The sequence below is a fragment of the Oryctolagus cuniculus genome, chromosome 11 (genome assembly GCF_051225735.1).
Source record: "Oryctolagus cuniculus isolate XC-2025 breed Fujian yellow rabbit chromosome 11, ASM5122573v1, whole genome shotgun sequence".
In the NCBI taxonomy this organism is placed as follows: Eukaryota; Metazoa; Chordata; class Mammalia; order Lagomorpha; family Leporidae; genus Oryctolagus; species Oryctolagus cuniculus.
This window is the reverse complement of record NC_142877.1, coordinates 85,669,835-85,694,817: the sequence shown is the minus strand read 5'-3', so window position 1 is coordinate 85,694,817 and position 24,983 is coordinate 85,669,835. Positions and strand designations below refer to the sequence as shown.

General features: G+C 41.3%; 1 protein-coding gene across 17 annotated transcripts in view; it reads right to left on the bottom strand.

Moving 5' to 3' along the window:
- Positions 1 to 24,983, bottom strand: part of TMTC2 (transmembrane O-mannosyltransferase targeting cadherins 2) — a 447,603-nt gene that overhangs the window by 325,585 nt on the left and 97,035 nt on the right. For 3 of the 17 annotated variants that reach the window (XM_089307528.1, XM_089307531.1, XM_089307536.1), the window contains exon 1: positions 12,463 to 12,612. The exons of 7 other annotated variants lie outside the window; for them this stretch is intronic. In XM_089307528.1, the coding sequence (XP_089163654.1) occupies positions 12,463 to 12,554 (92 nt within the window). In that variant the 5' untranslated portion in view covers positions 12,555 to 12,612. Of the gene's footprint in view, positions 1 to 9,675; positions 9,796 to 11,634; positions 11,893 to 12,462; positions 12,613 to 24,983 lie in introns of those variants that run through there. 7 more of the 17 variants (XM_089307529.1, XM_089307533.1, XM_089307534.1 and 4 more) reach the window with 6 other exon arrangements.

Here is a 24,983-nt window from a genome sequence, read left to right as displayed (position 1 = left end):
TGTAGTCAGCAAATTTTGTAAAGCACCTATTAACATCTCTTCCTACCAGGTTATAATCATATGGATTATAAGTGACTTTTTCATCTTTTTTTCTTTATCATACAAAGTACCAAGCCTAGTACTGAATAAGAGAAATCTTATTCAGCTTGGTTTGGAATTGGAAGATTCTCTTTATTACTCTCTTGCTCTGACATTCAAAGAAAAGAACAAGCCAGTAAGAAATATTCTGTGAGTGGTTAATACCAGAGAAGAAGATTATGTAACAACTCACCTGAATTTGATATAGCAATGGACAAAACTTTTGGCTACAACAAATTGACGTTTTAAACAAAAGGCTTATTATAGAAAACCTATATATAAATAGATCAGCAGAAAAATATATTAACCTAATACAAAATAACAGTTTCAAACCCTGCTGAGTAAGAAGGCTTATTAGAAGAGATTACTTAAATTATAACCTGAACTGCATTTGAAAAGCATCAAACATGAGTAGGGTAAGAAAACTGGAAATTCAAAGAGCTAAGTGCTAGTTTTGCCTCCAAAACCAGAGCAATTTTTTTTTTTGCCTCCTTGCACACAAAGCATGACTACTAAGTGACTAAACAATAAATACACAATGAAAGAGCTAATTTATTCAATGCTTCAGTTCAGTTTCCCTATCTACAAACTGCTATCAAGGAACCCTATCTGGTTATTTTACAGATTAAATAAGATTATAAACATAAAAGAGTTTTGCAAACTACAAAGTTCTATAGAAATAAAAATCTTATTATAATTAACATATTATCTCTTATAAAATATAACTGTTTTTCAAACAAGAAATATTGAAATATTGAAATGTGCATGCATGCACACTGATTATATTATCACATACATTCTTTTTCAGAAAAATTTATAGAAATTCATGCTGTTTTTCAGTAATTAATTTCTACTAGGAGGTATCTGGAATTTTAATTGAATTTTGGTTCAACTTATAGTAGTATTTCCTATTGCTTTTTAATCCCCAGAGAACCAGCACCATTTTTTAAAAAACAGAAATGAAAAATGCTAATTTCTGCATCCAATTAAAATTTACCCAAACCATTAGCAAACAGTCTCAAATAAGACTTTAAAATTTTTAAGTCCATTATGTTAAAGAAGGTCTAATAATTTTTAAGTAGTTAAACATGAATTAGATAATTCTGTTTTTAATCAACCATCTGAAATCTTTAAAGTTTTAAACTAATTTCATTCACTTACAATTTCTTCTTAATACAGACTATTCCTATCCAGTCTAAATCTCAGTTTCAATCTCTGTATTAGGATGACTCTATCACTTAATTATCCCCGTATTCTGTCAGTGGTGTATTTATGCTGCCCCAGAATAAATGAGTCTGGAGATTCTGTTCTTGTTAACTATTCCCCTGATAGTCGATTCTGTCTCACGTGACACTGCCTCACTTAATTTGCCCACACATTCACAGAACACGTACAATTTATCTAACACAGAAAGAGATTTATGGAATCTTATTTCCATCAATCACAGAAACACACATTGCCTCACAGCTTACCCTTCTGATGCGACCAAGTCTGTATCTGGCACATTTAAATTACAGGTAAAACTTACCCTGGACTACCTACATTACCTGAGAGGCAATGTCATTGTAATAGGACATGACAGCATGTCATACATGATATGAAAATGAAAAGATATTTCCAAAAATTAACACTGAACCAAAGGGAACTATACCCTTCTCTTGGCTCTCTTTGCTTCTCTTTGATCCGTTATGAACAATAGGATTGAAAGGCTTGTTCCTAACACTGGGGTAAGCTCTGCCTATGCAATCTTCTGTCAAGGAGTTAATGGTCTGGAAACCAACACTTAAATGCACTGGGTAAACGCCTAATTACAAGAACCCTGGGTGAATCCTTTTAGAAAGGGGAAAAATCAGCTGGCAGTAAATAAAAGAACCTCCTATTTCAGAGTTTAAAAATCATATTGAATGAGGTACTGCATTTGTATCCTGGACTATTTCTGAATATTTTCATTAGCTATTTAGAATCTGAAGAGCTACAGACGAATCCCTGTTTGCTAAACAACTCTGCATCGTGTGTATTAAGTGCCAGTTGGAACTGAACAGGGTTCTGTGCAAGGAGTCACACAGTCACACGTAGATTTTCTCAGAGTGGATGAACATCCCCCATGTGCTTCACATTGGTGAACATACATCCACATTCCATATCACAAATCTACTGAGAAATCAAATCAATGTACATGCCAAACACCACAGACAAAACAAATAGAAAAGCCAAGTGCTATCACTTTCAATATTTACTTGGCCCATGTGAGCAAGTGGAAGAAGAACCTAACTATAATTGCCATGGAATATCATAGTTCTAAGTCCCCTAACTACTTAAGTAATTTTTAGTATTACTGCAGTTGGTGGTGAGTTGAGCCATATTCTCTTGTCAAGAATGCTTCAGAGTTGCCAGAAACTGGAAATGAAATAGAATTTTCTGATTCATTTATCACTTGTGAACTACTTAGGTTGCTGCCTTCCAACAATGTTTAACTTGACTCACAAAATATAAGATATCCTTCCAGTTCCTCAAAGGGCCGCCTCCTCTGTAGATGCTCCCACAGGGTTTTGTTCATATCCTACAGCGGTTGAATTTTGATTCATCTGTTTACTTCTCTGTCTCCCCCACTAACTGCATATGTCTCAAGGATAGAAACTGTATCATTCATCTTGGTATTCCCTCAACCCACAGAACATCTAGCACCAGACCCTCAGTAGAGTCGGTGAGTTAATAGAAAAATTAAAATGTCATATAGCATCATTGAGGACACCAAAAGGCAAAGTGTTTTTAAAACAAAGTAGAAAGGCAAACTCTTTAAGCCAAGAGAAATCTACTGCATACATGGAGCTCCTAAGTAGTCCTGCAGCAGGTCTACCTACTCTATGTCGATGTCGATGGTTCAGATGAAAGCCCACCTTCAGGATCCTCAACTCCAAGAATTCATTCTCTCTCTCCCCCTCTTCCCACCCCCCCCCCCCGCCACACACTCACATATACACAAATTCCACTTATATTCCTGAGTAATCAAGTCTCATTGCATTATTCATTATTGGAGAAAATTCACTCCTGAAAATTAACATTTCAATTTTGAACCATCCAGTTATCAATCAGCATTTACTGAGTCCCTGCTTTGTAAAAAGCCCTTGTGTAGAAATGTGGCACTAGAAAAAAAAAAAAAAAGCACGTAAAATATATTTCAGCACCCATTACACATTAGGCCCCTTGCAAAGAGTGTCCTGATATTAAAATCAAATTTAGAGCCGGCGCCGTGGCTCAATAGGCTAATCCTCCACCTTGCGGCGCCGGCACACCGGGTTCTAGTCCCGGTTGGGGCGCCGGATTCTGTCCCGGTTGCCCCTCTTCCAGGCCAGCCCTCTGCTATGGCCAGGGAGTGCAGTGGAGGATGGCCCAAGTGCTTGGACCCTGCACCCCATGGGAGACCAGGAAAAGCACCTGGATCCTGGCTCCTGCCATCGGATCAGCGCGGTGCGCCGGCTGCAGCAGCGGCCATTGGAGGGGAACCAACGGCAAAGGAAGACCTTTCTCTCTCTGTCTCTCTCTCTCACTGTCCACTCTGCCTGTCAAAAAAAAAAAAAAAAATCAAATTTAATCATCATTGACATACCAAATTCCCAGAGACAAAGAAGCTCTTACAAACCTTATGATTTATCTCTCATAAACAGTTTCCCAAGTAGCAAAAACAATGCATCATAGTGTTTCAAAGCAAAAATTCCAGTTATTTTCAAAGAAAAAATACAAAGGAAGTTTTCATTTTTCTTTTTTTAATACTTGGCTCTGTAAGAACACATGCTTTGATCTGGAACCCCAAACTCTTAGCTCAAAACTCTTTTGAAAGGGATAACCTCCTTCATCTCACAGAAATAGTCAATGCTATCAACCACATTTCTTTCATAATAATTTTTCCTCTACCATTCTGCTCTCAAGTACATGTTCTCTCCTTTTCCATTGCTACTTTCTCCACCAAATCCTAAAGTCCACTTTCTTCAAAATTCCGTCTAACCCAGAGAACTCAACTGTCTTGTCAGTGGCTTAGCAGTAAGCTCACCATCAGTACCATGCACCAAGTCCCTCTCACATTTCCAATCGCCTTGTCAGGGGCATCCACCTGGGTATCACCACGCTGCACTCTCCAAAGTCAACATAGCCAAAATGTAACAACTTCGGGCAGTCTTTCCATTTCCCGATGGCCCAGTCTTTCCACATACCCTGGATCCACGTACTGGGGCCATCTTCCACTCCCTCTCATGCTCTAAGACATCAAGTCCTGTGGATATTACTTTGACAATATTTGACACATCTCATCATTCTCTCTACGTTTTTCCTTTCACTGCCAACTTTCAAGCCCTTGTGATTACCGACTAAAATGCTGTTGGAGCTTTCCAGCTGCTTCTAATTTCCTACCACAGGGTCCAAATCCTTCAACCTGCCACTCCACTCTTTTACTGTTTATTTTCATCCTGCCCTCCCATCATTCTCTCTAGATTTTATTCAGGAGCCAGCATTGTGGTATGGCCGGTTAAGCTGCTGCTTGTCAAGTCAGCATCCCCTGTCATAGTGCCAGTACAAGTTTTGGCTGCTCTGCTTCCCATCCAGCTCCCTACTAACATACCTGGGAAAACAGTGGATGCTAAGTACTTGGGTGCCTGCCACATGGGAGACCTGGCTGGAGTTCTGAGCTCCTGGCTTGAGCCTGGAGCAGCCCTGACTCTTGTGGCCATTTGGGGAGTGAACCAGTGGAAGGACGGTCTCCTGTCGCCCCCTCTATTTCTCTTTCAAATAAATCTGTATTAAAAAAATTAAACTTTATTCACACGCTAAGCAACTTATTTTATAGCAGTACTGTAGCTTTTATTTGGCAATTCCACAGGTCTCATATCGTTGTCAAAGTGAGTTTTAGCTTTCTTCCTTAAAGGAAGAAACAGTTTCCTTGAATTCCCCAGTTGGGAATCAGTTCTCCTTCAAACGCCCTTTAGCCAACTGTATTATGTCCCTTACTATACCTGATGACTCCCCGATCCCCATCCCTTGCCTAAAATTCTGCCGTGGCCCATGCCTTGCACATAGGAGATCCTGAAAAAAGTTGGTCAAATATTTTGGAAGTTGTCAAAACCCATCCTTCCCTCTTTAAAGGTTTATAAATAAATACAGTTGATAAACAAACGCATAAGTTATACAAATATAACCTAGAATCCTGAACTCTCATTAACTTGTCTTCTAAACATGCCAATGTGTGTTTCTGATTTAACCCCCTCTTTGTTGTCTAATAATGATCTACAACCAACAGGGACAGCTCTAAGCCACACACAAACACATTCCATATTTCCAAGAAATGCTAACAAGAAAAATGTGTTTGTATTCGACTCCATCAGTTTAAAAAATGAATAGGGGCAAACTCTTTTTCTCCCTACCCTGGAAAAAAAAGTGTAGACATGATATTCTTATTATTTCATCAATGGGAATAAATCATACATTTCCAAGTCTGCAATGGTACAAACACTAAAACTACTCAAATATTTGGAGGTGGAGAGGAAGTTGTTAACCAGCACTTATTATTCTAGGAGCTCAATTCTGATGTTTACCCTTTTCCCCTAATAATCTGTCTGACGAAAAGTCAAACCCTGCTCTGAAAACACAATAAATCGAACAGTATGAAAGAGAAGAAAACAGTCCACTGTCCAGCTGGATGCCAAGTACAACTGCACAGACACGAAAGTGGAAGAGGGCAGGAATCATGGCAGGGTCAGAGAAATGGCAAAGGTGAGCCGAACCACCTGGTAAGGAGCCAGAAGTTTCCCAACTCTGCAGTAGGCCTGTTCCCCAACGTCTCCAAGAGGCAGCCAGGCTTTTTGCTTGCCTTCTTTCAAAGATCAGTCAGTGCTCACACTACAAGCTACACACTGTATTTAAGGTTTTAAGAGCATTATCTCATTGATCCTGCAAGCAGTATTCCGTGAGGAAGATACCATCGCTACTTTCCATTGACAGCTGAAGAAATTGAGGTTATAGAAGTTTAAGTGCCTTGCCCAAGGTCACCTAGCTAGCAGAGACAGGATTTGAGACATGGTCAGGCTCAGAGCTTGAGTTCTTCATCTCTTTCTTTTACACCTATGATTTATGTTTATGTTCATCTAATTTATAAATTATCATTATGTATTTCTACGTGTGTCTCACAAAAGACAAGAAAACCTGACTAGGGCAGGTACCTTTGAAGATGAAAGAATCCTAATTAAGCTGGTCAAAGTTTCACCACCAACTTTATTCATGCTCCTTTCTGATAGAAGTAGCACCACCATTAACTTTTTTCAAATTTTGTTGTTGTTGTTTAAAAGGCAGAGTGAGATAGAGAAAGGAAGAGACAGAGAGGGAGAACTTCCATCTTTGGTTCACCCCATAAATAGCCACAAAAACCAGGCCTGCACCAGGCTGAAGTCAGGAGCCTGGAACTCCATTCTTGTCTCCCACATGGGAGGCAGGGGCCAAGTACTCAGGCCATTTTCCTCTGCCTTCCTAGGTGCATTAGCAGGGAGCTGGATCAGAAGCACAATACCCAGAACATGAACAAATGCTGCTATATAGGATGATGGTATTCCAATTGTGTTCTAACCTACTGGGCCACAGCACTGGCTAGTCCCGTAACACTACCATAATGAGCAAGTCTGTAGCAGGTCAAACTGTGTTCCCCAAAAGAGATACTTTCAAGTCTGAACCCCTAGTACATCAAAATATGACTTTAATTTGAAGACAGAATGTTTACTGAGGTAGTCATGTTCACACAAGGCCATGAAGGTGGGGCCTAATCCAATAGGACTATTGTCCTTATAAAGGGAAAATCTGATGCCTACTCAGTGAGGCAGAAAAGGCCACATAGAAATGAAAGCAGAGATTCAGCAAAGCTTTGCCAAGCCAAGGACGCCAGAGATAGGCAGCACACCATCAGATGCTGGGAAAGTCAGACACAGGGAAGAAATCCCCCCTCCCTGAGCTCAGAAGAGACCTACTCTGCTGACACCTTGGTTTCAGACAGCCAGCCTCCAGAACTAGGAGGCTGTTCTTGCATCCCTACTAATTCATATGCAGCCTTCCCAAAGTTCCCAACCTGAAGCAGGCAATGGGCGTAGCAGTGAGAATGCCACCTGAGCCAACTGTGTCCTGCACCAGAGCGCGCAAGTCCTGCTAACGTGCCCCAGGGGCAGTGGGTAAGGACTTGTGCACTTGAGGCAGTGCCAACATCCAGACTGAGTTCCAAGCCTCTGGCTTTGGCCTGGCCCAGCCCTGGCTGTTTTGGGTATTCAGGGAGTGAACTAGCAGATGGAAGGCCTTTCTCTCTCCTTGAAGCAAAATGAAAATAAAAATCTAAAAATTTCAAAACCAGGTGGCTACAGGAGCGAGTGAGAAGCCATGATTCTATTCCACCTTTTCTTATATTCTCTAGGAAATGCCTCTTGCTAGAAAAGCACACTTCTTCCTTCTGGGAAGCAACAGGACTCAGTGTCTCTTCCATCAATATGGAGGTTGGGAGCCAGAGAGCCACATCTCTCCCCACTGGGGCAGGCCTTCGCATCATCATTCTGTACCAACCTCATCTGTGACCTGCGAGTTGGAGTTCATTATTCATCACGCAGTGCATTTTTCTTCAGTGCTATCAATAGTATAATTCTTGAGGCCGACGCTGTGGCACAGGTTAATCCTCTGCCTGCAGTGCCAGCATCCCATATGGGCGCCAGTTCTAGTCCCGGCTGCTCCTCTTCCAATCCAGCTCTCTGCTATGGCCTGGGAAAGCATTAAAAAATATCCCAAGTGCTTGGGCCCCTGCAATGGTGTGGGAGACCCAGAAGAAGCTCCTGGCTTCAGATCGGCTCAGCTCTGGCCATTGCGGCCATTTGGGGAGTGCATCAGCACACGGAAGACTTTGTCTCTCCCTTTCACTCTCTGTAACTCTACCTCTCAGATAAATAAATAAAAAAATCTTTAAAAAAAAAAAAAGGGAGGAGGTATAATAATTCTAAGGTATAATAATTCTATAATAATTCTAAGAATTATATAATTCTATAATAATTCTAATTATAATAATTTACAATAAGTTCTAAATTTAAATTATAGTTCGCAACTACAGATAATTCCCTGGTGGTAATTCTCCCATGAAAGTATCTTCAAGAAAGAGTATCAGCTACACTGATGTCTGCCTGTGCACTGTTATAAAGGTGAGCCATGAAATATTTTGCTCGGGGTACAACTGTAGCATGGATTTTCTGAATGCACCGGCTAGAGGCCACCACTCCTGAAAGCAACACTTTTCCTGCCAGTGGCATCATCGTTTGGAACTGCTTCAGATGTCTATTTTCTTTTACCCCTGGCTGTTCGTTAGTCACAATTTCTCTGAAGAGCGGGGTTTTACATCTTTTCAAGTCAAAATTGGATGTGTTATATTTAAAACAACACTCTAAAAAAGAAAAAAATGCTTTGCAAACAAATTTTTAAGAAATTTAAGAAAATTTTCCATGGTTCCTAGAAATTACAAGCTTTACAGCATTTTACATAAATTGCATGAGCCAATCTTCCCACATGAGCCTAAAATCACTTAATATTTTCCTGGTTCTGTCAACATAAAACCCCTCCAAAACATGCACTGAATAATGAATCAGCCAGCACACCACCATGAGATAATTCAAGGGCTGATAAACCACAACCTATTATCCTAGGTACTGGTTTATGATAGAATTCAGAGTGCGGCAAACAGACACAGATGCTTTTGACGTTACTTTTTTTTTTTTTTTTCTTTGCCTGCCTACATCTCATTTCACACAACAACCAAAAACCTTGGAGAAAAAACTGCCTCCTAAAAAGCATGTATCAGGAAATCACAGGACATGTGTTTCATGGTTCTTTTTTTTTTTTTTTTTTTTTTTGACAGGTAGAGTTACAGACAGTGAGAGAGAGAGACAGAGAGAAAGGTCTTCCTTTTGCCGTTGGTTCACCCCCTCAATGGCCACCACGGCCGGTGCGCTGCACTGATCCGAAGCCAGGAGCCAGGTGCTTCCTCCTGGTCTCCCATGTGGGTACAGGGCCCAAGCACCTGGGCCATCCTCCACTGCACTCCCGGGCCACAGCAGAGAGCTGGCCTGGAAGAGGGGCAACCGGGACTAGAACCCGGCACCCATATAGAATACCGGCGCCGTGGCAGAGGATTAACCAAGTGAGCCATGGCGCTGGCCCCTCATGGTTATTTCTATGAGAAACTTAGTCAACCTATTTACATTAACAAAGGGGCATATTTCTCAGAAAAGTACCTAAGAATGATTATCTGACTCATTACACTATACAAGTATAATGATTTATACAAGTATATTACACAAGTATAGTGTTCTGATTTGTGTACATAGAGGGTGAAGACTGACTCAGGCTAACTAGCAAATCTATCTCCTTAAGCTTTCATCAGTGCATTCAAATCCTGTCTTGTGGCTATTTTCATATACAATGCATAGATGTCAGCCATATCCACCTTGCAGTGCCACACAACACCAGAACGCACTCCTCCTACCCAACTGCAACCCTGCACTTAATCTTTATGCCTCTCCCCAACCTAACAGAACTGACCTGGAAAGACAGCAATGTTGGCTGAAGTATCAGCCAAAGAAGCCGCTGGAGTATGACCTTCCCCAGCTTGGACCAGGCCTCCGAAGGAAATGCGGAAACCGACCCTGACTGCCCGACAACAATTCTTGCCTCCCTCATAACCGCAGCTTGGATCAGCTGAGCCCTTTTCTAAACTGGTTGGCAATCCTGAGGCAGCACTCGGGCAGGCATGCCTGCACACACCCTTTCCCCTCCCCACGTTGCCAAGGGCTCAAGGCCACAGCCCTAGGATAACGCTAGCCCCACTTCACAGGGCCCGCCTGAGTAGACTCAAGGCTGCCAAAATAATTTACTGTTTGTTCCGTTCAGCACCTGTCTCTAGGCTTAGGCGAGGAGCTAATGCAAACTTGGCCTAGCAAACAAGCCCAGATGGGTTTCACATGAACCAGCCAGGTACCTTCCCACTGCTTTGTGATTTCACTTCCCCAACTCTCCTGAGCTTCCTGTTCAGTCCTCGCTCTGTTCCTTCACTCTCCCTTGAAGACCCCTGCTCACTACTGTGCAAGCCGAAGTTGGGTTCAGCTCCTGCTCGAGTCTTCTCCTGAAACAGGAGTTTCATGATGAGACTCTGTCCTTGCAACTTGGGCTCGTGACTGCTCTCTCCGACAAGCCCTTCTGATTTGAGCACCTGAACACCTCCTGACATTGCCTCAACATCACGGAGTGAGAAATCCTCCCGACTGCAGCCAGACAACGCCCACCACAGGGAGGTTTTCCATTTCTAGATAACAAGTCTCCGATAATCAAGAAAAATGCACATGTTTGGTTACAATAAGTATTTAGTCACTGTTTGCAAACACTGCATTATTCAAATATACTGCACAGACATGTTCCTATTATAGAAAACAAAAGAGCAAAATGTAGTCATTATATATTTAAAATTACACACACATAGAAGACTTATAAACTTCCCTGACTAAATGATTTCCTTATCAGCTAAATGTATTCTACTCAAATTCTCTACCAATTTTTTATATTAGACTCTCTAGTGGCTGCGTAGATTAAAAATATCACTTCTCCTTAAAATACTGATTTTTAGGACATAGAGGATTATGTATAATCCTACCTTCAGAAAGACATACTTAACAGAGCTTACTGAAAACAACTTTATTAAACATGCTAGGCAATATGTAGCAGTCTTTTGCCCTAAACTCAACCACCCAAAAAGTTATAGACCAACTACTTAACATCAAACTGCTGAAATAGGCAAAAGATATTTTTATCAATTCTCTACACCAAAAAATAAAGGAATCTGTTGAGTAAGTTAAAATATATGTAAAAGGCCAGAGATAATTATTATGTATTTTGGAGTAAATGCCACTAGCTCTTGCTGACAATTTTGCACCAGTAAAACCAGACAAAGGGCCCAATTTACCGTGAGAACCTTCAGCTGGTGTACAGGCTATTATAAAACTTAACTTTTTTTCCAGGAAGAAATATCATTCTTCAGCCTTGTTTCAAGATACCTTAGTAACCAACTCTATTTTTTTCCCTTTGTAGTTTTCAAAGCTTTCAATGACAAACAGGGCTACCATGAATCTGGCCAGGTCGTCTTGGCTACAAACACTGCCCCCTCCCAACACCAAACCCACTCCATCTTATTACAATCTAAACAACTCAAAAGGCCCCAAGAAACCTCCCACAGTCATCTCGGAGACACACCCTGCGCGCTTTCTATAGGGACAGAACTTGTTCTGCACTGCTGGTGTTCAGCACACAATGGGTATTCTAACTCATCTTTGTACTTCTGAGAGGTCAAAACTGCTGATGACACAGGAACCTAAATCGACAACATAATCCAAAGCAAAGCAGGGTAAGTCGCCGAATCATGCTGCCTGTAAACCTGTTGTCTTAGTCCATTTTGTGCTGCTTTAACAATACCAAAGCCAATTTACAAAGAACAAAAGCTTATTTTCTCACAGTTTTTGAGGCTGCAAACTCCAAGATCAAGGCACCAGCAGGGTCTGTTGTCTGATGAGGGCTTCTCTGTGCTTCAACATGGTCCTTATTACCAAATCCTCAGGACAGGAGGATGGAAGACAGAAGGACGAGCTGGCAAACGCTCTGTGAAGCTTCTATTATAAAGGCCTTATAGCCAGTCAGGAGGGGCAGCCCTCACAGTCCAATCCACGCTTTAAGGTCCCTCCTCTTAATACTACCAAATTGACAACATCTGCACTGTGGAAGGTACCTCCCCCCACCCAACCCCTTATAATAGCTCCTGTGGAAACCAATATTCATCTACACCAAATCAATCTTTACCACTAAGAAACAAATACAAAGTACTTAGAAAAGATCATGGATAAATGGAATTAAAAGTTTGGGGGTTGGGGCTGGCACTGTGGTGCAGTGGGTTAACACCCTGGCCTGAAGCGCCAGCGTCTCATATGGGCGCTGGTTCAAGACTTGCCCCACTTCCAATCCAGCTCTCTGCTATAGCCTGGAAAAGCAGTGGAAGATGGCCCACGTCCTTGGGTCCCTGCACCCACGTGGGAGATCCGGAAGAAGCTCCTGGCTCCTGGCTTTGGATAGGCCCAGCTCCGGCCATTGTGGCCAACTGGGGAGTAAACCATCAGATGGGAGACCTCTCTCTCTCTCTCTCTCTCCCTCTCCCTCTCCTCTCTCGGTGTAACTTTTTCAAATAAATAAATAAATCTTAAAAAAAAAAAAGCTTTGGGGCAGATATTTGGCCCAGCAGGTAAGGTTAAGAGGCCTGCAAACAATATCAGTACCTGGTTTGATGCCTACCTTGGTTTGGCTCCTGGAGCCACCTTCCTGCTGATGCAAACCCTGGGAGGCAGCAGGTGTGACTCAAAGAGATGAGTTCCTGATACCCACATGGGCAAGCTTGCTTGAGTTCCTGGCTCCCAGCTCCAGCCCTGGCCCACATTGCAAACATCTGAGGACTCAACCAATGGAGGGGAATACGTTCCCCACCTCTCCATCAGTCCCTGCTTTCTGTCTGTGTCTTTTGAATTTTTAGAAAATAAGTTTACTTTTATGTAAAAAAAAGTTTTCAAAATCTCTGCCTAGTTATAAACAATATGCGTTTCCATGGATTTTTTAAAGACCTCCTCAGACATGTGGATTTAAAAAAAGTCTGCACCAAAACAAACGTATCTTTTCATTCCATTTTTCCATGTCCTTTTTGAAGTGGGTGAATAGTTTCTGTGTAGAAATAACGTACAGGATGAACATGCCACGTTATTTAATTTTCTCAGCCTCCTCAGGTTTGAGTGATACATGAATAAAGAATTCTGTGTTTCCTTGTATCTCCTTGGACTCCTTTTTCATATTTTTCCAAAAGGTTTCTATCAGCATCACTCCTATCTCTCCTGGAGTACTTATGACAAGGAAGAGACTATTAACAGTGGCTTTCGGCCAGCGCCGCAGCTCACTAGGCTAATCCTCCACCTTGCGGCGCCGGCACACCGGGTTCTAGTCCCGGTCGGGGCGCCAGATTCTGTCCCGGTTGCCCCTCTTCCAGGCCAGCTCTCTGCTGTGGCCCCAGAGTGCAGTGGAGGATGGCCCAAGTGCTTGGGCCCTGCACCCCATGGGAGACCAGGAGAAGCACCTGGCTCCTGCCATCGGATCAGCGCGGTGCGCCGGCTGCAGCACACCGGCCGCGGCAGCCACTGGAGGGTGAACCAACGGCAAAGAAGGAAGACCTTTCTCTCTGTCTCTCTCTCTCTCACTCTCCACTCTGTCAAAAAATAAATAAATAAATAAAAACAGTGGCTTTCTATGAGCACTCACGAGGATTTCATGATCATTGCCTCGCTTCTGCACATGGTTCATCTGAGAACAGTTTATTAAAATCCCTAACATCAGTCAAAACTAAGGCAAGTCTCCTCAGCTTCACACATATTTCTTAAAAATATTTTTTCAAGACATGGGTAAGCTCACCCTCTCAAATTTGGAATATATTCTGTGACTTTATTATTTTAATTTTTCACTTTTATTTATATAAAAGGAACACATTTTATGTATTTCAAAAATAGTTGTAAAGAGCATAATGGTACCTTCCACCCTATCCTTCCCTCCCTCACTCCCATTGGCCCTCCTCCTCTTGCTTTTCTTCTTGCTTTAATTTTTACAATGACAAACTTTCAATTTTCTGTATAATCCCCTCAAGAATATAGACAAGAGCTATAAACATAGTAATACTAAATAATTCATTTGACCTGACACAAAATAAAACCAGAAGAAGTTTTTACTTAAGATGTAAAACAGCAAAATTCACAAGATGCACAGTCCTGCATCTGTCTGGAGAATCAAAATGTGGCAGAGATGCAAGGCAGGGCTTAGCTTGCTCTAGGAAATGCCACTAACAACAGCCAGCAACTGACTGCCCCCGGCACACACCTGTCTGCCGTTGTGAGTGGGCAGTTGTAGGAAAAGTGAGAAATGTGCCTCTTCTGTAGCTTGCAAGGACAGAAGAGGAAGCAAATTTCAGTGGCAAGTAGGAAAAAGAGGGAAGACAAAGTCGAGGGGAGGGGTTAGACGGAGGGAGTGTGCCCCAGGAGTCAGTACTAGTTGAACAAATTGCAGGCCTGTCCCCTGCCCCACTCACTGGCTGAAGCCAAGGAGCTGCCCCGGACCCAAGTCACATGGCCCCTTCTCATGCATCAACAGACCCCACAAAGTAAGTACACAGGCTCAAGTGAATGGCTGCAGCACCCTGGAGCCAGCTAATTGTAAAGAAAGTTTTCCATCAGAAAGCTGAAAATCAAATATGTGAGGTTTACATTGTGGGTACAAAGCAGCTGACTTTGAAAAACTTCCCTACAGATCTAGGAAGCACAAAAGTTAAGTCATTTTCCCAAGTCTCATATACAGTAGATAAGCCTATTAAGAACATTGTAAGCTATGCTAATTGGTTCAGGGGTTATATATCTCCTTTGTTTGTTCCAACTGAGCCTTCACACACTGCAGTGAACGGGAGAGAAAGACAGTGTAATAAATCTATCTGAAACAAAACAGCATTAGGGTTTGAAAGATGCTAATGAGCTCCAGTGTTCCAAGTTGAAAAACTCCCTTTCTCACCCCCACACCATGTTACTAACTTGTAAGTCATTTCTAACCAGCCTAGGAAGCATTGACAAATTCTTCAAATCCTCATGCTGTTAATTCCTTATTATAACACATATTTTTAAAATTAAACCAAGTGTCATTTGAGATAGTAGCACTAATTTAGTCATTTAGAACAAAAGCATGTTCTTCTACACATAAAATATTAGGCTTAAATTGTATTTCCATCATGTCACTGGGAAACACAATCAGCATTAATTAAATCATGCTTTGTAGAATGTATTACTTTCAAGGTAAATCTGTAGATAAGTTTAATTTTAGTTTTGAAAAATAAAAGATGGAGTTTGTTGTTTTCTTGGATAAAGATTAAATGAGGCACACAAGTGAGGGCACAAAAATAAAAATACACAGTCCTTTATAAATGTTAACTACTACCCTGAGGACTTACGAACTCAAAACCCAGAAGGTAAAAGAAAGAATGTCATGCACCACAACCATCTAAGTTTTGTGAATACCTAAGCAGTGAGTACAAGGTGGAAATGACTCAGAATAACTAACTCTACTGCTCTGGTTAAGTAAACGTTGTGGTGGCTGTGTGTATATGCATGCATGTATCCATTTAATCAAAAGGCACTCTGCCGAAGTAAAGAGCAAAATGCAGCATAGTTCAAATTTGAAAAAAATCACTGGAACTATAATGCCTATAGAATATATATATTAAATTTTGGCAAAAATTAATCATGTTTATGATCAAATTTAGATCTTCAGCACATTTTCGTTTACCTTAAAACTCTAATTGTAAACGTGCTATATGTCAAACACTGGATACACTTGAAAAATGAAAGATGAATATGAGAACACTTATCTCTCAAGTCTCTATAATGAGAAACAATAGTAAAGTAATATTGGATGAAAGACACAGAATAGGAAGTGAACCCAAAGTACTCCTTTGGGGGTGTTGAGATGTTTTTCAACCAAGGAGAAGTGCTGGTTGCTCAACACTGTGAATGTGCTAAATGCCACATAAAATGGCTAATTTTATTCTATTTGAATTTCACCACAAGAAGAAGTATAATATGTAGCTCTATCAGATCAATATATGGTAGGTACTTTATACAGAGCACCTCATTCAGTCTTGACAATGATTCTACTTTATCATTATTCTCATTTTAAGATAAGAAAAGCCCAGCTCCTGAACACACATCTAGCAAATGACAAGGGGCAAAGTGTATCTCAAGCCTGTCCCTATACTTTTCACTGCTCTTATTCTGTGGGAATTCAGCAGGCAGGCAGGTAGGAAAGAATACTCTGGGACAGTCAGAACAGCATCACAAGGCACAGGGCATGGAAGGATGCCAGGTTCTGAAAATGGTAAGAGCTTCAACGCTAACAGTTATGGGGGGCGGGGGGGTAATGAGTCAGCTGAGGGCTGTGGCTGAGGAGGCATAAGCCTGTCGGAGGCCCTCCACGCCACTTCAAGAGCCCTCAGTGCCTGGAGAGCCATATTCCCTGTATACCATTACCTATAACAGGAGATCTCAAACTGCACTACGTCACACAATCACTAACGACTTCATAAAGCTGATTTCTGTTCACTTTGAAAGACTAGGGTGGGGCCCCAGGGACACTGATGCTGTTGGTCCAGGGACTATTAAAGGAAATCTGGCCTAGGTTTGGTTGGTTTGCAATGTTGTAGTTTATCTTCTAGGTAACTGAATCTCCAGTCTCTTTGTACCGGTAATTGTGGGTTTTTTTGTTTGTTTGTTTGTTTGTTTGAAAGGTAGAGACAGAAATAGACAGGGATTCCATCTGCTGGTTCATTCCCCAAATGATCACAATGGGCGAGGCTGAGCCAGGAGTGAGCTGAGTGGCAGGATTCCACCCAGCTGAGCCAGCACCACTGCCTCCGAGAGCCAGTGCAGGAAGCTGCAGTCAGGAGACAGAGCTGAGAATCACACTCAGACACTCGCATATGAACACAGGCATCTTAACCAACAGGAAAAACCAGCCACTCCTTGAACATTTTTAAGGAGAGCAAGATAATTTTCTAAGTATATAAAAAGAACATACACATATCTATATGTATGTACGTGTGTGTGTGTTATATATAAAACATTCAAGATTAGTAGCAGAGAATACCGAAGAGATTATTGCAACAGCCAAAGCAATAAAACGATGAAAACTGGATTTGGAACAATAGGATTCTGAGGCAAGGATAGTCATAACGCACGCTTGCAATGCGGAAGACGACTCTAGAACTGGAGTTTCATAGTACAGGAACAGGCTTTCTATGGAAATGACTAATCAGTGACTGATTAGGGGTAAAGTCATGTGGAAAGAATGGTCAGATAAAACATGTTTTCTAGCACAAGTCACTGGAGGAATGGTTAAATTAAGATAAACACATCCTGTCACACCTAAGAATCAGACCTGCGACCTACACAAGCAAGATGCCCACGCTTTATGATAAGGAGAGGGGTACAAAAGCTCCTCCTCCTATAAATACCATCTTCTTCCGCAGGGAAGGGATGCAGTAGCTCCACTGCAGGTAACTGTTCCAAGACCACATGCGCTTGTCTTCTCTTGAAAGCGCTTTCTAGAGTACAATTTTTTTTTTTTTTTTTTTTTTTTTGACAGGCAGAGTGGACAGGGGGAGAGAGAGACAGAGAGAAAGGTCTTCCTTTGCCGTTGGTTCACCCTCCAATGGCCGCCGCAGGGCAACCGGGACAGAATCCGGCGCCCCGACCGGGACTAGAACCCAGTGTGCCGGCGCCGCAAGGCAGAGGATTAGCCTAGTGAGCCGCGGCGCCAGCCAAGTGGATCAGCCGGGTCTCGAACCGGTGCCCATATGGGATGCCAGCGCTTCAGGCCAGGGCGTTAACCCATTGCACCACAGCGCCAGTCGGAGAACTCAAGGGGCTTCCATTGCCTTGGAAACTCATGACTGGTGCATAGGGAGATTACTGATGCCATAAACAGGAGTGTCAATTGGTAAAGTCAACAACAGGAGTCACTGTGCACTTACTCCTCATGTAGGATCTCTGTCCTTAATGTGCTGTACATTGAGGCTTAATGCTATAACGAATACTCAAACAGTATATTTCACTTTGTGTTTCTATGGGGGTGCAAACTGTTGAAATCTTTACTTAATGTATACTAAACTGATCTTCTGTTAAAAAAAAAAAGAAGAAATTAGCAATTCCCAACTTGACTCTCACTGGGATTAAACATGACAATAGGTCTGATCTGATTTCATCATCATTTAAAAAATCATCTATTATTTTTCACTTTATGTTTCTGTGTGGGAGCAAACTGTTGAAATCTTTACTTAATGTATGCTAAGCTGATCTTCTATATATAAAGAGAATCGAAAATGAATCCTCATGTGAATGGAAGGGGAGAGGGAATGGGAAAGGGGAGGGTTGCGGGTGGGAGGGACGTTATGGGGGGAAGCCATTGTAATCCATAAGCCGTACTTTGGAAATTTATATTCATTAAATAAAAGTTAAAAAAAAAAAGAAAAAAAGAAAGTGCTTTCTACTAAAATTACCTAATATGTCAGTTTCTTTCCATGAATGTGCCTAAAACCAGGCAAGGCTATTTCCCTATTACTAAAGTTTAAAACATATCCCTGGGGCCAGTGTGGTGGGGCAGCAGGTTAACCTGTGGTCTGTGATGCCAGCATCCCATATCAGAGCACCAATTAGAGTCCCAGGCATCCCCTTCCAATCCAGCTCCCTGGGAAGGCAGCTGAAGGTGGCCCATGTGCTTGGGCCCCTACCATCCCCATGGGGGACCTGGATGGAGTTCCTGGCTCCAGCATTCAGCCTGGCCCAGCCCTGACCACTCTAGCCATTTGAGGAGTACAACTGATGGAAGCTCTCTTTCTCTCTATTACTTTCTCTTTGTAACTATGCTCTTCAAATAAATAAAAATAAATCCTAAAAAATAAAATATAAACTCCTAATTAGACTTCCTTCCCCAAGACAGATGATCGGTTGAGGGATTGGTTTGACGAGGATATCTTCTGAGAGGAGCAGCTGGTGCTACAACACAGAGATGATGTGCACAGACCCCCGGGTGCCTGGGGGGTTGTACATGAGCTCACGCAACAGCTCTCCCACACTGGGGTTCAGGGGCGCTGCAGCACCCAGCAGTGATCCCATTCTGGGAAAAAAACACGAGAGCACTGCAAACCGTGCGTGGGCAAATGAAAGTAAAAGATACGTTTACTTGGATGCAAAATAGTTTTTAAATCCCCACAGGTTTTTTTTCATAACTACTTTGAAGATGCCAGGCATATTAAGAATGGGGGAAAGTCAAGAAAGGAAAGAAGTAATTTTTTCAAACATGTTGAATCTGAATTCACTTCTTCCCAGAAAAATCAGCATCCCTAACTTCTAAAATGAATTCAAACAGGAGGGAGAACAAAGCGCTATCATAGGGCATTTTCCAACCAAAGTAAAATGCTGGCATTAGAGAAATCGTGAGTCAGTCTTTCAAAGAGTGACAGTCAGTTTTAGCGAGCAAGAGAACCAACTTCTACACGCCCCATTCACTCCCCACGATTATGACGCCGGACCCCGTCACGGCTCAGCATCCAAAAGCCCAGGACCCTGCCCTTGACAGCATGGCCTCGCCCCTTATTTTACTTATTTATTCTATTGAGAGGTAAAGAGGGAGAGACAACAGATGCCCACAGCATCCAGGACTTGGCCAGGGCCAAAGCCAAGAGCAAGGAAGATAATCCAGGTCTCTATGTTGGTGGCAGGAGCCCCATCATTTGTGCCAGCACTGCTGTTTCTCAGGTTGCATAGTATCAGGAATGAGGAGTGAGGCATTAGAGCCAGGCATTAAACCCAGCTACACCAACATGGGCAATGCAACCAGCTCTGACAGCGAGCACACACTGCTCCCTCAGTCACCCACACTGAACAGCTTCCTCCTCTGAAAATGGAGGACAATATTAATAATTAATAATAATTATTATCATTAATTAATAAAATGTTAATTGATATCTTGTCTGCTTTGCTTCACAGGCTAGATGTGAAAAGTAAATATAATAGAATATAGAGCCAGCACCGCGGCTCACTAGGCTAATCCTCCGCCTTGTGGCGCCGGCACACCAGGTTCTAGTCCTGGTCGGGGCGTCGGATTCTGTCCCAGTTGCCCCTCTTCCAGGCCAGTTCTCTGCTGTGGCCCAGGAGTGCAGTGAAGGGTGGCCCAAGTGCTTGGGCCCTGCACCCCATGGGAGACCAGGAGAAGCATCTGGCTCCTGCCATCGGATCAGCGCGGTGCGCCAGCCGCAGCGTGCCAGCCATGGTGGCCATTGGAGGGTGAACCAACGGCAAAGGAAGACCTTTCTCTCTGTCTCTCTCTCACTGTCCACTCTGCCTGTCAAAAAATTTTAAAAAAAAATAGAATACAGAACAACTTAACAACATAATATATAACAAACTCTTAACTCTCTACATTCCTACCATGCTCTTAGAATACATTCAGGGTTACATTCAAAGGGAGGGGGGAAGATGAATTAAATACCCAGCAGCTAGCACAAGTTTCCTTAGATTCCCTGGCTTCATTCATCACTGTGTCTCCAGAAGTGATCAAGGGCTAAAATTATTTGCACATCCCAGCAGAAAGTCATTATTTCCACATACATTCAGTATGCTTCTTCCTACAAGTTCTGCATCCACAGTGTCAATCAATTGCCTATCAAAAACATTTGAAAAACAAGTGCTTCCGTTGTGAACAACTACAGACTTTTTTTCTCATCATGATTCCCTAAACAATAAAGGACAACAACTATTCACAAGGCATTTACATTGTATAAGTAATCTAGACGTGACATAAATTATATGAGGGGATTGTGAAGGTTCCATACAAGCACATCACTTAATGTAAGGTAGCCACAGGGGGGTCCTGGAATGAGGGATAATGAGGGATGTCTTTAATTTTAAATCAAGGAACGCATTCACACCTAATAGAAAGGAAATTTTGATCATCTGTCCATGTTTCATGTTGCTCCTTCACCAAAGCTTTATTTATGTACAGATCCTTATGTCTGCTTATTTTCTATATCGAATGTTTCGCAACCTGCATAGTAGACTTCAGCCTCCTATTTTGCCCTCTTTATTCACAACCTTTGGGAACTGGCAGAGGCTACCTTAGCACCCACAGGTGGCATTCCTCTTTCTCCCTGACACTGTTCTGCATGCTCCTGATTGTTTGGCAAAGCTCTTCCTCCTACACCTGCCATTCAGAATATTAAAAAAAAACCCATTTAACTTTGTCCATTCCATGTTTCAGTAGCTGCTTTCAAAAGACAACAGGAAAGAATCTGGAGACTTGAAGAAGACATTTGGCAAAAGGAGGCGCTTTATCACCTCCGTGGAGCAGCCTAAATGCGCCCAGAACATCTGGTGACAGACGGAAATTTGCAACAGGCTTCCCTTTAAAACTCAGTTCAGAACTTCTTAGTGCTGCAAGTGAAGAAAGAGAAAATCCGAGGAGGTCTGAACTTGAGCAGGCTGGAAAGAGGAGACAGAGACAAGGCCAAGAAACCCAGGAGCAGGGGAGGCGCTGACAGTGAGTGCAGGGGATGGTACGGACGTAATTATAGGACATTCGCCTGAGATGTGCGCGTGCCAGCTGGAAAGGATGAGGACATCAGTTCCTGGAAGTGGAAAGTCTGGGCAGGCTGTGCAGGGCAGAAAGGTAGGCCGGCTATGCTAGACAGCATTTTCTCATCATGATGGAAGAAAACAACCATACCAATCAGAAACAGGGTGAAGAGGCCAATGCAAAATCACCGATGGTGGCAGGGACTGCCCAGGGTGCCAGCACTGCCAGTCCACCAGACACATCTCCCTGTTCCGTTCTCCCGTGAGAAGCCAGTGCATGCAGGCTTTCTGATCTCAGTGTCACTACTGGTAGTCATACAGCAAATCTGAGTACTCCCACTGAAGGTGGGGGAAACTTGTTTCCCTTTCTTCATACATCTATATAAAGGACCAGAATTACTGCCATCTCACCCCTGTATTCAAATTACATTGCAATCAAAAACTCAACCCCAAAATTTAGAAAAAAAATCTTTACCCAAAAGATGTTTCTAAACTGTTACATAATAGAATATTATTATCAAGTCATAGTTAAAATACAATAGCAAATTATAGGTTTTTCTCAAAGAAAGCAGACTTTCTTTCTAGAGAAAACATTTCAACATCGTTGGTTCACTGAAAAGCCTATTCCCCTCTGACACAGAAATACTTCTGTAAACCACATTATCACTTTCTTAAAATAGGACATGTATTATCAGGATAGAGTGAGGAGACCCACTGTTCGTCTGAGGGTATTTAACTTCCACTATGTTTTTAATCAGCTAAGCGCATGATAGAAACACCAATTCTTCCATATGTTAAAAATGAATTAGGTCAAAGATAATGATAAGACTTCAATAAATCTAACTTAATCAATGTCTGAGAAAGTTTAGAAACACATTACAGGGGAAACTAAGTTCATTTGCATATAAATGGCTTCTCTATTATTGGAACTCTTTAAGAATAAAAGGTTAAACCACCTTATAAACAACCTTTTCATAGTATCCTTCCAATTCAGAAATGGTTAAAACAGCAAAGAGGCTATTACAGGCCAAATGGAATTCAGCTCAAAAAATAAGCAAAATGATCCTAGGGGGAAAAATACATGAAATATAGAAAATGACAATTACTTTGCATACAAGACAGTTACCCTGTATACATCAGAATGATTTTTACCAGTATAATAATTAAAATGTACAACCCCATCTCCAACCAAAACATAACGTTTATTAGAAAGCAGCAGCCTGATAAAGCTCAATAAACAAACAAAACAGTGTTAGGGCTACACACAAACTGCATTCTTCTACAGGCTTCTATGGCACTACAAAGACACAACAAATTAAGTACTTTTCATTTTCTCAGGTTTTCAATAAGAAAATAAGGGTGCATGAGAAACTCATTTCAAAATGCTGTATATTTTTTTCTCATCGATTCTCATGTGAATTTGATATACTATAAAGAAAAAAGATTCAGTATAGTTCAAATAAAAAAAAAAGTCCCAGAACTGGTTATCTACAGACACTGTGAGATAATAAATATCATTGTTTGAAGCCAAAATAAAATGTTATATAAATAAAAACTAGCTGAAGAGCAAAAATGTTCTTAGAAAAATAAAATGCAACTTTACTAACTCTACCGCTTAAGAGCTCTAAGGGGTTTGTGACACCTTGAAAGACAACAGGCTCAGATCACTGCTTTCAGAAATTCAGGCAAGAGATGTACCAGGCAATATTATAATCAAGGACTTCCCAGTAAATGAAAGTCTGCAAAGTCGACATTCAAATATTAACTCATCAGAGGTATTTCAAAATAACAGCAAATATTCTTATTACCCCAAATGTAACTAAATACCTATCGACCTATCAGAAGTGCCAGATGGAAAAAATAATTCTCCAAGTACAAATTGGAGTAAATTAATTCTACAGTACTGATCTCTCTGTCAACATGAATAAAATGATTGCAATAAAAAGAATCAAATAATCCTCACTTCTGAACCATGAGAGCCATCACAATGTATCTGGCAATATATAATGTACTACACTTGTGACACCTTTCCATTATTGCCTTCCACTGTTATTTAAATTGGGGGTGAGGAGGGAACAATTTATCTTTCCAGGTTTGTACAGCACAATTTATCAACTAGATTAAAATCCCTTCTACGAAGGAAGCTAGAAGGCAAGATATTCCTTTGGTTGTTTTTTCCCTACCTAACACTTGGCACACATGTAGACACATATCAGACAAATCTGATCTTTTGCTTTCTTGATTTAAAGAAAACCTCAGTAAACAGAACATAAGGAAATCCTGAAAAGAAAGATACTAGTGAAATAAGTCAGGTAATCAAGACAGTTTAAAGTTCTCAGCACTGCTCTACAGGCAATGAAAAACACTTAGAGACAACAGCAGCTGCTGTGACAAGGAACTTGGAAAAGAAAACAAAACCATAAGAGGAGACAATACCAAGTAGTCTTGTCTCACTCAGGATTTAATACCATCTACCTCTTATATATTTAACCAATGTCTGTTGAAATGAACCAAATCACCTAATGATCAGAGATTAGTTCTTGAGTCTTGGTCACTAAAATCATGAATTCTAGAGAATTCTAAAGTAACAAAGGGAACCAAGTTTCAGGTTTGTGATGTAGGTTTGATGGTGATAAGCTGTCATTGTAATCTACAATACCATATTTTCTTTCAGGCATATGGAACTTTATATTCAGTGTGCTCACAGATGGCTTCTTTTGCTGCTACTCTGCCTTGTGAAGTCTGCTTTCACCATGAAGTCCAACAAAACATGGATAGAGAAAGAGCCATGAATATATATGTATGTGTGTGTATACACATACAGTCATGTATACAAGGATATACATATAAACAATCAAAGTATTCTTTTATAAAAACCTACACTGCACATCTGAGAACCAACTGTCATCTACATGAAAACGTTTGAGAGGTTGAAAAAGAGAGAAGGAAACCATTTCTATGGCAATTTTATTCATTGAGCAAATAACTAATGAAATTTTCTAGAATTTATAATTTATTAGAAGAGATAATACTTAGTTTCAAAATTTCCATGACTAAACAAACTGTATTGTAGAAAAAGATATTGGTAAGGACAAATGCTAGGTTTTCTTTATGAAGGAACTAATAAGATGTAGTGATAGTTCAAAAACATTTGAAAGACTGCTTCAGTTCACACTATTTTTCATACAGTTCAATCCCGAAGGAAGAAAAATCTCTCAGCCGAATAGTCGCATTTGAAAAATTTATTTTCCTGTTTGAAAATAAAGTGGTTACTGATAGCAACTCAGTAAGCTAAGTACTACACCACTCAAAGAAAAGTTGAACTCTCCCACCCTCCTATAGGAAGAACATGCTCTTATGTAGTTTGTTCTGTTTTTGTTATTTGTGGAGGATATGTCTTTTGGAGGAAAATTATTTATTTGTTTTTTTGGATTATAAATTTAAGTAACTCATTATAAAAGAAAAGAGTAAGAAAGTTCAAGATTACATACCCATGGGATAGGGAAATGCCTTCCAAGTTGCCTCTTCCAATTCTGATGAAATCAAGGCAAAAATGACGTTTCCCTGTAAATTGTTCTCATCTAATATTTTAGTGCTCAGGAGACTCCCAACAGC